Genomic DNA, 16028 nt, shown 5'->3' on the forward strand with positions numbered 1-16028 from the left:
GTGGGAAGAGCTGGGTAAAGCACCAGAATTGGCGCATCTAATAGATGCACCTTATCTGGGCAGCTGCGGGCCTCTATTTTTTAGACTGGGAGGCCAAGATCAATGGCCCCTTACAAGCCTGAGAATACCAGCCCCCAGCTGTCTGCTTTAGCAAGGCTGATTGTCAAAAATGGGGTGGACTCCACGCCGTTTTTTGTTAATTATTTATTTAAATAATTTAAAAAAAAGTGTGGGTACCCCCTCTATTCTTGATAACTAGCCGTGCTGAAGCTGACAGCTGAGGGTTGCAGCCCCCAGCTGTGAGTTTCGTCTTGCTGGTTATCAAAAATAAGGGGAGACCCACACCGTTTTTTTTATTATTTATTTATATTCAGCGCAGGAGCCGCAGATGAATACTCCTATCCGCCGCTGCTGTTCTCATTGCAATTAGTGGTAGTAGGTGTCGGATGATGGGATCAGTTGTCCCATCAGCTGACACCAGTGACCAGAGGTAAACTGAGCATGCTCAGTTAAAAAAAGTTAAAAAAAAACAGAATCCGTCCCCGGATTCCATCATTTGACGGACTACAACGCTGTCCGACTTTTCGACAGAGAAAAAAAACGTTGCTTTGTGCGTGACGTTCGGCCGTTGGACAGATGATTTCTGACGGATCCGGCAAACGACGGATGAAGCGTGAGGCCATCCGTCGCAATCCGTCGCTAATACAAGTCTATGAGAAAAAAACGTATCCAGCGGCATCAGTCGCCGGATCCGTTTTTCTTACAAATTTGACGGATTGTGACTGATGGCAAAAAACAGAAATGTGAAAGAGGCCTGTGTTTTTGGACTGAGTAGGGAATGAAAGGTGTCAAAAAATGTTTTTTGGGTTGTTAAACAGTTAGGAGATCAGGGTGGTGAAGTAAGTCTGCTTGGCGAGGTGAAGGGCAGCGTTATAGGTCCATAACATAAATTTGTAGTGGCTAAAGTTTTCTGGAAAAATATTCAGAATTGAGAGTCCTCAGTGGTTGATACCTTTTAATGGCTAACTGAAAAGATGGTAACACATTGCAAGCTTTCAAGACTACTCAGGTCTCTTCTTCAGGCTAGACTAATACAAAATCTGAAGAGTCACATATTTATGCACAATACAACACAGAAAAAATGCAATGGATAAGACAAGTGACGTGAAGCAGAACTATCAATATGGGAGAGGGAGAAACATAAATATTGGACCAGTACATAGATAAGGAGTCCGGATGTTTTATAGTCCTCTGATTGGGGTCTCCTAATGTGTTGTGATTCCCCCACCAGGTCTTGAAAGCAAATTCCTTAATTGATGTAAAAAGACATAAATCCATGCGACACATTCATTCCAGCACTGAGAGTGTCAAAGGTCGTCATAAATTTATACTCCCAAACACGTCTCTCTCTTTGAGATGTGAAGTTACCTTTCAATACCATTTTGATACAGGAAAGATGTATATCTTTGTACCGTGTTAGCCAGTAGATAGAAAAATATTCAGGATTGAGAGTCCTCAGTAGTTGATACCTTTTAATGGCTAACTGAAAAGATGGTAACACATTGCAAGCTTTCGAGACTACTCAGGTCTCTTCATCAGGCTAGACTAATACAAAATCTGAAGTCACATATTTATGCACAATACAGCCTATAAAAAATGCAATAGATAAGACAAGTGACGTGAAGCAGAACTATCAATATGGGAGAGGGAGAAACATAAATATAAACATTGGACCAGTTCATAGATGAGGAGTCCAGATGTTTTATGGTCCTCTGATTGGAGTCTAGTTCTGTGTTGTGATGCCCCCACGAGGTTTTAAAAGGAAATTCCTTAGTTGATGTAAAAAGACATAAATCCATGTGACACATTCATTCCAGCACTGAGAGTGTCAAAGGTCGTCATAAATTTATACTCCCAAACTCGTCTCTCTCTCTGAGAATTGAAGTTACCTTTCAATACCAGTAATTTCATATCCATGTTGCTGTGATCAGGGATACAAAAATGTTTTGCCACAGGTAGATCCATTCTTTTTTTCTCTTATTGTGTGACGATGAGCATTCATCCTTGTTCTAAGCTTTTGCCCTGTCTCCCCCACATACAGACCCCCAGTTGGACATTTAGTACAAATAATTAAGTACACCACATTAGATGTAATGCAGCTGAAAGTACCTGGGATCTTGTAGTCCTGATGTGAGTTGGGGATCTTTATCTTGTCCGTGGTCATTATAAATGGACAAGTTTTACATTTTTTTCTGGTTGCAAGGAAAGGTTCCTGCAGCTGTTGGAGAGGACAGGGAGCTTATGACAATGATGCTTCTTAAATTTGGGGGCTGCCTAAAACACAGCAGTGGGGGGTCTGGAAAAATGGATTGTAATCGGGCATCTTTTTGTAGTAAAGGTTGTAATTTCCGTGCAGCTCCCCTTAGCACTTCCAGATTTGGGTTGTAGGTGACTACTAGAGGCACCCGGTTATTTTCTTCTTTAGCTTTGTAATGTAGCAGGTGATTCCTTGACATTCTGGTGGCTCTTGTAATTTGGTTTTCAATTGTTCTTGGATGGTAGCCCTGATTCAAAAAGGTCTTTTTGAGGCGACCAAGGTGTTTGTCTCTGTCCATGGGGTTGGAACATATACGATTGTATCTGATGGCTTGGCTATAGATAATAGAGTTCTTTATGTGTTTTGGATGGAAACTGTCCCATTTAAGGTATGTTGGACGGTCGATTGGCTTTTGATACAGGGATGTCTCTATTTCATTGTTTTTTAGCCTAATGATGGTGTCCAAAAAGTTAATCTCAGTGCTGGAGTAGTTGAGTGTTAAATTGATGGTGGGATGAAATTGATTAAACTGTTCGTGGAATGTCTTTAGCTGTTGCTCAGACTCCGTCCAGATGATTAAAATATCAATGAAGCGGTAGTAGGCCAGGGGCCTGATGGGGCATGAGGACAAAAAGTCGCTTTCAAGCTTGGCCATGAAAAGATTTGCATACTGTGGAGCCATTTTACTTCCCATACTTCCCAAAGTTTTCTGGTGGTTGAGTTTTCTTCCATAGGCATGCGGCACTCCCAAAGTATCGCTGAAGAAATCGAGTTTGTAATGTGAACCAGGGATGTTTTACTCTGTGTTTGGAAAAAGAGATTAGGGACAGTGATGAGTATAGGGAGTCTGAAAGTGTATGAGGGTTAATGGTTTGCAGATTTCTGCATCTGTCCCTATCATTCTTCCCCAGCCGGAGTAAAGAGGCCAGGAAACAAGCGTCAAACGACTTTAATATTGTCGATCACGCTCGTTTAACGGCCTGAGCTCTGCGCATGTAAATACAACAGAAATGTGACGGTGTGATGGTGCAATATGTGCGCATTAAGGGCCCCACTTTAACCCCTTTTTAACATGGGACGTACTATCCCGTCCACGGTACCCGGGCCCGTATGACCGGGGAAGGGATAGTATGTCACCGCGATCAGCGGCGCTCACGGGGGGAGTGACACTGATCGCAGCCAGGTGTCAGCTGATTATCACAGCTGACAATCGACACTATGTGTCAGGGGCGGTCACGGACCGTCCCCGGCACATTAACCCCAGGCACACTGCGATCAAACATGATCGCAGTGTACCGAGGGCACAGGGAAGAATCACGCAGGGAAGGGGCTCCCTGCATGCTTCCCTGAGACCCTTGGAGCAGTGCGATGTGCTCGCGCTGCTCCGAGGGTCTCCTCCCTGCAGGCCCCCGGATCCAAGATGGCCGCAGGGACCTGCAAGGAGGCAGCTTCCTCAGTGCCGCTGATCTGACACACTGCTGTGCAGTGTCAGATCAGCGATCTGACACTTTATTATATTGTCCCACACTGGGACAATATAACAAAGTAAAAAAAAAAACAAGTGTGAAAATAATTTTTTAACAATTCCTAAATAAATAATTAAAAAAATATTCCCCAATAAATTCATTTTTTTGTAAATAAGAAAACCAAAACAATAAAAGTACACATATTTAGTATCACCGCATCCGTAGCGACCCGCCCAATAAAACTGTCCCACTAGTTAACCCCTTTGGTGAACCCCTTTAAAAAAATATAATAAAAAGCAAAGCAAAAAACAATGCTTTATCATCATACCGCCGAACAAAAAGTGCAATAACAGGCGATCAAAAAGACGTATATAAATAACCATGGTACCGTTGAAAATGTCATCTTGTATCGCAAAAAAGGAGCCTCCATACAGCATCATCAGCGAAAAAATAAATAAGTTATAGCTCGCAGAATAACGTGATGCAAAAATAATTTTTTTTTATATAAAATTGTTTTTATTGTATAAAAGCGCCACAGCATAAAAAAAATGATATAAATGAGGTATCGCTGTAATCGTTCTGACCCGAAGAATAAAAGTGCTTAATAATAATAATAATAATTATAATAATCTTTATTTATATAGCGCCAACATATTCCGCAGCACTTTATCAATTTTACCACACGCGGAACAGTGTAAACGCACCCCTCAAAAGAAATTCATGAAATGCTGGTTTTTGTTCTTTCTGCGTCCCAAAAATTGGAATAAAAAGCGATCAAAAAATGTCACGTGCCCGAAAATGGTACCAACAAAAATGTCAACTTATCCCGCAAAAAACAAGACCTCACATGACTCTGTGGGTCAAAATACGGAAAAATTATAGCTCTCAAAATGTGATGATGCAAAAACTATTTTTACAATAAAAAGCGTCTTTTAGCATGTCACAGTTGCCAAAAATAAAAACCCACCATAAATAGTAAATCAAACCCCCCTTTATCACCCCCTTAGTTAGGGAAAAATAATAAAATTAAAAAATGTATTTATTTCCATTTTCCCATTAAGGTTAGACTTAGGGTTAGGGCTAGGGATAGGGATGAGATTCGGGTTAGGGGTGTGTTGGGGTTAGGGTTGGAGTTAGAATTGGGGGGTTTCCACTGTTTAGGCACATCAGGGGCTCTCCAAACACAACATGGCGTCTGATCTCAATTCCAGCCAATTGTGCGTTGAAAAAGTCAAATGGTGCTCCTTCCCTTCCAAGCTCTGCCGTGCGCCCAAACAGTGGTTTACCCCCACATATGGGGTATCAGCTTACTCAGGACAAATTGCACAACGACTTTTGAGGTCCAATTTCTCCTGTTATCCTTGGGAAAAAAAATTATTTTTTTTATTTTTGTGGCTCTACGTGCTTCTGTGAAGCACTTGGGGGTTCAAAGTGCTCACCACACATCTAGATAAGTTCCTTGGGGCGGGTCTAGTTTCCAAAATGGGGTCACTTGTGGGGGATTTCCACAGTTTAGGCACATCAGGGGCTCTCCAAACGTAACATGACACCCGTAGACCATTCCATCAAAGTCTGCGTTCCAAACCGTCACTACTTCACTTCCGAGCCTCGATGTGTGCCCATACAGTAGTTTTCTCCCACATATGGGGTATCCACGAACTCAGGACAAATTGGACAACAACTTTTGGGATCCAATTTCTCCTGTTACCCTTGGGAAAATAAAAAAAATTGGGGACTAAAAGATCATGTTTGTGCAAAAAGTATAATTTTTTTTATTTTCACGCCCGGGCGTTATAAACTTCTGTGAAGCACTTGGGGGTTCAAAGTGCTCACCACACATCTAGATAAGTTCCTTGGGGGGTCTAATTTCCAAAATGGGGTCACTTGTGGGGGGTTTCCACAGCTTAGGCACATCAGGGGGGCTCTCCAAACACAACATGGCGCCCGATCTCGATTCCAGCCAATTTTGCGTCAAACGGTGCTACTTCCCTTCTGAGCTATGCCCTGCACCCAAACAGTGGTTTACCCCCACATATGGGGTATCAACGTACTCAGGAAAATTGCACAACAACTTTTTGGGTCCTTTTTCCCTTGGGAAAATAACAATTGGGGGTGAAAAGATCACTTTTATGGAAAAAATATGATTTTTAAATTTTTATGGCTGCACTTTATAAATCTATGTGAAGCCCATGGGAGTTCAAAGTTCTCACCACACATCTAGACAAGTTCCTTGGGGGGGTCTAGTTTCCAAAATGGTGTCATTTGTGGGGGGTTTCCACTGTTTAGGCACATCAGGGGCTCTCCAAATGCAATATGGCGTCAAGCCAATTCTGCGCTGAAAAAGTCAAACGGCGCTCATTCCCTTCTGAGCTCTGTCATGCGCCCAAACAGTGATTTACCCCCACCTATGAGGTATCGGCAAATTCAGGACAAATTGCACAATAACTTTTGGGGTCCTGTTTCCCTTGGGAAAATAACAATTGGGGGTGAAAAGATCATTTTTGTGGGAAAAATATGTTTTTTTAATTGTACGGCTGTACGTTATAAACTTCTGTGAAGCCCTTGGGGGTTCAAAGTTCTCACGTCATATCTAGGTAAGTTCCTTGGGGGGTCTAGTTTCCAAAATGTGGTCACTTGTGGGGGGTTTCCACTGTTTAGGCACATCAGGGGCTCTCCAAATGTGGCATGGCGTCCAATGTCAATTCCAGCCAATTTTGCGGTGAAAAAGTCAAATGACGCTCCTTCCCTTCCGAGCTCTGCCATGCGCCGAAACAGTGGTTCCCCCCCACATATCAGGTATCAGCGTACTCAGGACAAATTGCACAATAACTTTTGCAGTACAATTTCTCCTGTTACCCTTAGTAAAATAAAAAAAAATTGGACCTGAAGTAATTTGTTTTAAGATACAAAGTTAAATGTTCATTTTTTTTAAAACATTCAAAAAATTCCTGTGAAGCGCCTGAAGGGTTAATAAACATCTTAAATCTGGTTTTAAGCATCTTGGGGGGGGTGCAGTTTTTAGAATGGTGTCACTTTTTGGTATTTTCTATCATATAGACCCCTCAGGGTGTGTGCACATACTGCGGATTGCTCTGTGGAATTTTCCACGTGGATTTGATGAAAACCGTAGGTAAATCCACAGGTCAAAAGACCTGCGGTTTTTCTGCAGTTTAGCCTGCGGTTTTCCCCTGCGGTTTGACACCTGTGATGGAGCAGGTGAAAAACCGCAGTGGAATCTGCACAAGGAAGTGACATGCTGTGGATTTGAAACCGCAGAAAAACCGCGCGGAAAATTCTGCACCGTGTGCACTGCGGTTTTCATTTTACATAGGTTATAATGGTACTGTACACCGCAGCAAAATCTGATGCGAATCTGCAGGACCAAATCCGCTGCGGATCCACAGCGTGTGCACACACCCTCAAAGTGACTTCAAATGTGATGTGGCCCTAAAAAAAAAATGTGTGTTGTAAAAATGAGAAATCGCTGGTCAACTTTTAACCCTTATAACTTCCTAACAAAAAAAAATTTGGTTCCAAAATTGTGCTGATGTAAAGTAAACATGTGGCAAATTATTAAGTTTTTTGTGTGCCGTATCTCTGTGATTTAAGGGCATAAAATTCAGAGTTGGAAAATTGCAAAATTTTCAAAATTTTCGCCAAATTTCCATTTTTTTCACAAATAAACGCAAGTTATATCATAGAAATGTTACCACTAACATGAAGTACAATATGTCACGAGAAAACAATGTCAGAATCACCGGGATCCATGGAAGCGTTCCAGAGTTATGACCTCATAAAGGGACAGTGGTCAGAATTGTAAAAATTGGCCCGGTTGTGAACGTGCAAACCACCCTTGGGGGTGAAGGGGTTAAACTTTGGCCCAGGACCCCACTTTGTCTAAAACCGTCCCTGTGGATGTAGGTGTGTTCTCTGCAGTGTGCACTCCTATAGTGGGGGTGTCAGTGGCTCAGGATGCCCCTCTGGAAGCGGTGGGTGCTGGAGGAGCTGGCTGTGCAGTTTGCCTCTTGCAGGCAGCGCAGGAGGAGGTGGCAGCCAGCGAGAGACCGAAGCTCAGAGAGGAGGAGGCGGCGGAGGGGATCGCAGCAGCGGCAGAGAAGTGGCTGCAGGCTGGGGACGAGGGAGAGGTGGGAGCTGCAGCACCATGGGCACAGCAGAAGCCAAGGACTACCTGCAAGACAGGCACATCCCCCGGCTGTTCGAGGTATCTGCACTGTGTGCTGTCAATCACTGCCAGCTTACATTGTACCAGCTCACTGTGTACATTATTATATTACATAACACCTTCTGACATTACTTTCTACAGTGTATTACATTACTGTCTCCCTTATGGCTTATCACATGTGCAGCTTACACACAGTATATAATGTACCCACAGGCACAGTCATATATATATAATGTACACACAGGCACAGTCATATATATATAATGTACACACAGGCACAGTCTGTCTATAATGTACACACAGGCACAGTCTGTCTATAATGTACACACAGGCACAGTCTGTATATAATGTACACACAGACACAGTCTGTCTATAATGTACACACAGGCACAGTCTGTATATAATGTACACACAGGCACAGTCTGTATATAATGTACAGTCATATATATATAATGTACACACAGGCACAGTCTGTCTATAATGTACACACAGGCACAGTCTGTATATAATGTACACACAGGCACAGTCTGTCTATAATGTACAGTCATATATATATATAATGTACACACAGGCACAGTCTGTCTATAATGTACAGTCATATATATATATAATGTACACACAGGCACAGTCTGTATATAATGTACAGTCATATATATAATGTACACACAGGCACAGTCTGTCTATAATGTACACACAGGCACAGTCTGTATATAATGTACACACAGACACAGTCTGTCTATAATGTACAGTCATATATATATATATAATGTACACACAGGCACAGTCTGTATATAATGTACAGTCATATATATAATGTACACACAGGCACAGTCTGTCTATAATGTACACACAGGCACAGTCTGTATATAATGTACACACAGACACAGTCTGTCTATAATGTACAGTCATATATATATATATAATGTACACACAGGCACAGTCTGTATATAATGTACAGTCATATATATAATGTACACACAGGCACAGTCTGTCTATACTGTACACACAGGCACAGTCTGTATATAATGTACACACAGGCACAGTCTGTCTATAATGTACAGTCATATATATATATATAATGTACACACAGGCACAGTCTGTATATAATGTACAGTCATATATATAATGTACACACAGGCACAGTCTGTCTATAATGTACACACAGGCACAGTCTGTCTATAATGTACACACAGGCACAGTCTGTATATAATGTACACACAGACACAGTCTGTCTATAATGTACAGTCATATATATATATATAATGTACACACAGGCACAGTCTGTATATAATGTACAGTCATATATATAATGTACACACAGGCACAGTCTGTCTATAATGTACACACAGGCACAGTCTGTATATAATGTACACACAGACACAGTCTGTCTATAATGTACAGTCATATATATATATATAATGTACACACAGGCACAGTCTGTATATAATGTACAGTCATATATATAATGTACACACAGGCACAGTCTGTCTATACTGTACACACAGGCACAGTCTGTATATAATGTACACACAGGCACAGTCTGTCTATAATGTACAGTCATATATATATATATAATGTACACACAGGCACAGTCTGTATATAATGTACAGTCATATATATAATGTACACACAGGCACAGTCTGTCTATAATGTACACACAGGCACAGTCTGTATATAATGTACACACAGACACAGTCTGTCTATAATGTACAGTCATATATATATATAATGTACACACAGGCACAGTCTGTATATAATGTACAGTCATATATATAATGTACACACAGGCACAGTCTGTCTATAATGTACACACAGGCACAGTCTGTATATAATGTACACACAGACACAGTCTGTCTATAATGTACAGTCATATATATATATATATAATGTACACACAGGCACAGTCTGTATATAATGTACAGTCATATATATAATGTACACACATGCACAGTCTGTCTATAATGTACACACAGGCACAGTCTGTATATAATGTACACACAGACACAGTCTGTCTATAATGTACAGTCATATATATATATATAATGTACACACAGGCACAGTCTGTATATAATGTACAGTCATATATATAATGTACACACAGGCACAGTCTGTCTATAATGTACACACAGGCACAGTCTGTATATAATGTACACACAGACACAGTCTGTCTATAATGTACACACAGGCACAGTCTGTATATAATGTACACACAGGCACAGTCTGTCTATAATGTACACACAGGCACAGTCTGTATATAATGTACAGTCATATATATAATGTACACACAGGCACAGTCTGTCTATAATGTACACACAGGCACAGTCTGTATATAATGTACACACAGACACAGTCTGTCTATAATGTACACACAGGCACAGTCTGTATATAATGTACAGTCATATATATAATGTACACACAGGCACAGTCTGTCTATAATGTACACACAGGCACAGTCTGTCTATAATGTACACACAGGCACAGTCTGTCTATACTGTACACACAGGCACAGTCTGTATATAATGTACACACAGGCACAGTCTGTCTATAATGTACAGTCATATATATATATAATGTACACACAGGCACAGTCTGTATATAATGTACAGTCATATATATAATGTACACACAGGCACAGTCTGTCTATAATGTACACACAGGCACAGTCTGTCTATAATGTACACACAGGCACAGTCTGTATATAATGTACAGTCATATATATAATGTACACACAGGCACAGTCTGTCTATAATGTACACACAGGCACAGTCTGTATATAATGTACACACAGACACAGTCTGTCTATAATGTACACACAGGCACAGTCTGTATATAATGTACAGTCATATATATAATGTACACACAGGCACAGTCTGTATATAATGTACACACAGGCACAGTCTGTCTATAATGTACAGTCATATATATATATAATGTACACACAGGCACAGTCTGTATATAATGTACAGTCATATATATAATGTACACACAGGCACAGTCTGTCTATAATGTACACACAGGCACAGTCTGTCTATAATGTACACACAGGCACAGTCTGTCTATACTGTACACACAGGCACAGTCTGTATATAATGTACACACAGGCACAGTCTGTCTATAATGTACAGTCATATATATATATAATGTACACACAGGCACAGTCTGTATATAATGTACAGTCATATATATAATGTACACACAGGCACAGTCTGTCTATAATGTACACACAGGCACAGTCTGTCTATAATGTACACACAGGCACAGTCTGTATATAATGTACAGTCATATATATAATGTACACACAGGCACAGTCTGTCTATAATGTACACACAGGCACAGTCTGTATATAATGTACACACAGACACAGTCTGTCTATAATGTACACACAGGCACAGTCTGTATATAATGTACAGTCATATATATAATGTACACACAGGCACAGTCTGTATATAATGTACACACAGGCACAGTCTGTCTATAATGTACAGTCATATATATATATAATGTACACACAGGCACAGTCTGTATATAATGTACAGTCATATATATAATGTACACACAGGCACAGTCTGTCTATAATGTACACACAGGCACAGTCTGTATATAATGTACACACAGACACAGTCTGTCTATAATGTACAGTCATATATATATATAATGTACACACAGGCACAGTCTGTATATAATGTACAGTCATATATATAATGTACACACAGGCACAGTCTGTCTATAATGTACACACAGGCACAGTCTGTATATAATGTACACACAGACACAGTCTGTCTATAATGTACAGTCATATATATATATATAATGTACACACAGGCACAGTCTGTATATAATGTACAGTCATATATATAATGTACACACAGGCACAGTCTGTCTATACTGTACACACAGGCACAGTCTGTATATAATGTACACACAGGCACAGTCTGTCTATAATGTACAGTCATATATATATATATAATGTACACACAGGCACAGTCTGTATATAATGTACAGTCATATATATAATGTACACACAGCCACAGTCTGTCTATAATGTACACACAGGCACAGTCTGTATATAATGTACACACAGACACAGTCTGTCTATAATGTACAGTCATATATATATAATGTACACACAGGCACAGTCTGTATATAATGTACAGTCATATATATAATGTACACACAGGCACAGTCTGTCTATAATGTACACACAGGCACAGTCTGTATATAATGTACACACAGACACAGTCTGTCTATAATGTACAGTCATATATATATATATATAATGTACACACAGGCACAGTCTGTATATAATGTACAGTCATATATATAATGTACACACAGGCACAGTCTGTCTATAATGTACACACAGGCACAGTCTGTATATAATGTACACACAGACACAGTCTGTCTATAATGTACAGTCATATATATATATATAATGTACACACAGGCACAGTCTGTATATAATGTACAGTCATATATATAATGTACACACAGGCACAGTCTGTCTATAATGTACACACAGGCACAGTCTGTATATAATGTACACACAGACACAGTCTGTCTATAATGTACACACAGGCACAGTCTGTATATAATGTACACACAGGCACAGTCTGTCTATAATGTACACACAGGCACAGTCTGTATATAATGTACAGTCATATATATAATGTACACACAGGCACAGTCTGTCTATAATGTACACACAGGCACAGTCTGTATATAATGTACACACAGACACAGTCTGTCTATAATGTACACACAGGCACAGTCTGTATATAATGTACAGTCATATATATAATGTACACACAGGCACAGTCTGTCTATAATGTACACACAGGCACAGTCTGTCTATAATGTACACACAGGCACAGTCTGTCTATACTGTACACACAGGCACAGTCTGTATATAATGTACACACAGGCACAGTCTGTCTATAATGTACAGTCATATATATATATAATGTACACACAGGCACAGTCTGTATATAATGTACAGTCATATATATAATGTACACACAGGCACAGTCTGTCTATAATGTACACACAGGCACAGTCTGTATATAATGTACACACAGACACAGTCTGTCTATAATGTACAGTCATATATATATATAATGTACACACAGGCACAGTCTGTATATAATGTACAGTCATATATATAATGTACACACAGGCACAGTCTGTCTATAATGTACACACAGGCACAGTCTGTATATAATGTACACACAGACACAGTCTGTCTATAATGTACAGTCATATATATATATAATGTACGCACAGGCACAGTCTGTATATAATGTACAGTCATATATATAATGTACACACAGGCACAGTCTGTCTATAATGTACACACAGGCACAGTCTGTATATAATGTACACACAGACACAGTCTGTCTATAATGTACAGTCATATATATATATATATAATGTACACACAGGCACAGGCTGTATATAATGTACAGTCATATATATAATGTACACACAGGCACAGTCTGTCTATAATGTACACACAGGCACAGTCTGTATATAATGTACACACAGACACAGTCTGTCTATAATGTACACACAGGCACAGTCTGTATATAATGTACACACAGGCACAGTCTGTCTATAATGTACACACAGGCACAGTCTGTATATAATGTACAGTCATATATATAATGTACACACAGGCACAGTCTGTCTATAATGTACACACAGGCACAGTCTGTATATAATGTACACACAGACACAGTCTGTCTATAATGTACACACAGGCACAGTCTGTATATAATGTACAGTCATATATATAATGTACACACAGGCACAGTCTGTCTATAATGTACACACAGGCACAGTCTGTCTATAATGTACACACAGGCACAGTCTGTCTATAATGTACAGTCATATATATAATGTACACACAGGCACAGTCTGTCTATAATGTACACACAGGCACAGTCTGTCTATAATGTACAGTCATATATATAATGTACACACAGGCACAGTCTGTCTATAATGTACACACAGGCACAGTCTGTCTATAATGTACACACAGGCACAGTCTGTCTATAATGTACACACAGGCACAGTCTGTATATAATGTACAGTCATATATATATAATGTACACACAGGCACAGTCTGTCTATAATGTACACACAGGCACAGTCTGTCTATAATGTACAGTCATATATATATATATATATATAATGTACACACAGGCACAGTCTGTATATAATTTACAGTCATATATAATGTACACAGAGGCACAGTCTGTATATAATGTACAGTCATATTGCAAACACAAATTCTTTGTTATTATTATCTTCATTTAATTTGTCTTAAATGAAAAAACACCAAAAGAAGTGTCCTAAAGCCAAATTGGATATAATTCCACACCAAACATAAAAAAGAGGGTGGACAAAAGTATTGGCACTGTTCGAAAAATCATGTGATGCTTCTCTAATTTGTGTAATTAACAGCACCTGTAACTTACCTGTGGCACCTAACAGGTGTTGGCAATAACTTAATCACACTTGCAGCCAGTTGACATGGATTAATGTTGACTCAACCTTTGTCCTGTGTCCTTGTGTGTACCACATTGAGCATGGAGAAAAGAAAGAAGACCAAAGAACTGTCTGAGGACTTGAGAAACCAAATTGTGAGGAAGCATGAGCAATCTCAAGGCTACAAGTCCATCTCCAAAGACCTGAATGTTCCTGTGTCTACCGTGCGCAGTGTCATCAAGAAGTTTAAAGCCCATGGCACTGTGGCTAACCTCCCTAGATGTGGACGGAAAAGAAAAATTGACAAGAGATTTCAAAGCAAGATTGTGCGGATGTTGGATAAAGAACCTCGACTAACATCCAAACAAGTTCAAGCTGCCCTGTAGTCCGAGGATACAACAGTGTGAACCCGTACTATCCGTCGGCGTCTGAATGAAAAGGGACTGTATGATAGGAGACCCAGGAAGACCCCACTTCTTACCCCGAGACATAAAAAAGCCAGGCTGGAGTTTGCCAAAACTTACCTGAAAAAGCCTAAAACATTTTGGAAGAATGTTCTCTGGTCAGATGAGACAAAAGTAGAGCTTTTTGGGCAAAGGCATCAACATAGAGTTTACAGGAGAAAAAAGAGGCATTCAAGGAAAAAAACACGGTCCCTACAGTCAAACATGGCGGAGGTTCCCTGATGTTTTGGGGTTGCTTTGCTGCCTCTGGCACTGGACTGCTTGACCGTGTGCATGGCATTATGAAGTCTGAAGACTACCAACAAATTTTGCAGCATAATGTAGGGCCCAGTGTGAGAAAGCTGGGTCTCCGTCAGAGGTCATGGGTCTTCCAGCAGGACAATGACCCAAAACACACTTCAAAAAGCACTAGAAAATGGTTTGAGAGAAAGCACTGGAGACTTCTAAGGTGGCCAGCAATGAGTCCAGACCTGAATCCCATAGAACACCTGTGGAGAGATCTAAAATGGCAGTTTGGAGAAGGCACCCTTCTAATATCAGTTTGCCAAAGAAGAATGGTCTAAAATTCCAGTAGAGCATTGTAAGAAACTCATTGATGGTTACCGGAAGCGGTTGGTTGCAGTTATTTTGGCTAAAGGTTGTGCAACCAAGTATTAGGCTGAGGGTGCTATTGTCTGGCCCATTTTTGGAGTTTTGTGTGAAATGATCAATGTTTTGCTTTTTGCTTCATTCTCTTTTGTGTTTTTTCATTTAAGACAAATTAAATGAAGATAATAATACCAAAGAATTTGTAATTGCAATCATTTTCAGGAAGAAAATGAGTATTATCTGACAAAATTGCAGGGATGTCAATACTTTTGGCCACAACTGTATAATGTACAGTCATATATACAGCTCTGGTAAAAATTAGGAGACCACTTCCAAATGTTCAGTTTGTCTGATTTTTCTCTTTATAGGTATACTAGCTGAAGAGCCCGGCGTTGCCCGTGCATAGTACCTAACTGTTGGTCCCGCTGTCTTCCTTAGCATCCCCACTCTCCACCCGCCGTCCCGTTCTATCCCTCCGCAGCCGCGCTCTACATCCATGTCCCGGTGTCCCTGAACAGCACCGC

At 40.1% G+C, this 16028-nt stretch overlaps 1 protein-coding gene across 1 annotated transcript in view; it reads left to right on the top strand.

Moving 5' to 3' along the window:
* Nucleotides 1-7828: 7828 nt before the first annotated feature.
* The window catches only part of AK1 (adenylate kinase 1), a 128793-nt gene continuing 120593 nt past the window's right edge, over nt 7829-16028 (top strand). The window contains exon 1 of the mRNA XM_073540941.1: nt 7829-8005. Within this exon, the coding sequence (XP_073397042.1) occupies nt 7946-8005 (60 nt within the window). The 5' untranslated portion in view covers nt 7829-7945. The remainder of the gene's footprint in view (nt 8006-16028) is intronic.

Source organism: Dendrobates tinctorius, unplaced genomic scaffold (assembly GCF_039654945.1).
Source record: "Dendrobates tinctorius isolate UK_male_01 unplaced genomic scaffold, ASM3965494v1 ptg000120l, whole genome shotgun sequence".
Classification (NCBI taxonomy): Eukaryota; Metazoa; Chordata; class Amphibia; order Anura; family Dendrobatidae; genus Dendrobates; species Dendrobates tinctorius.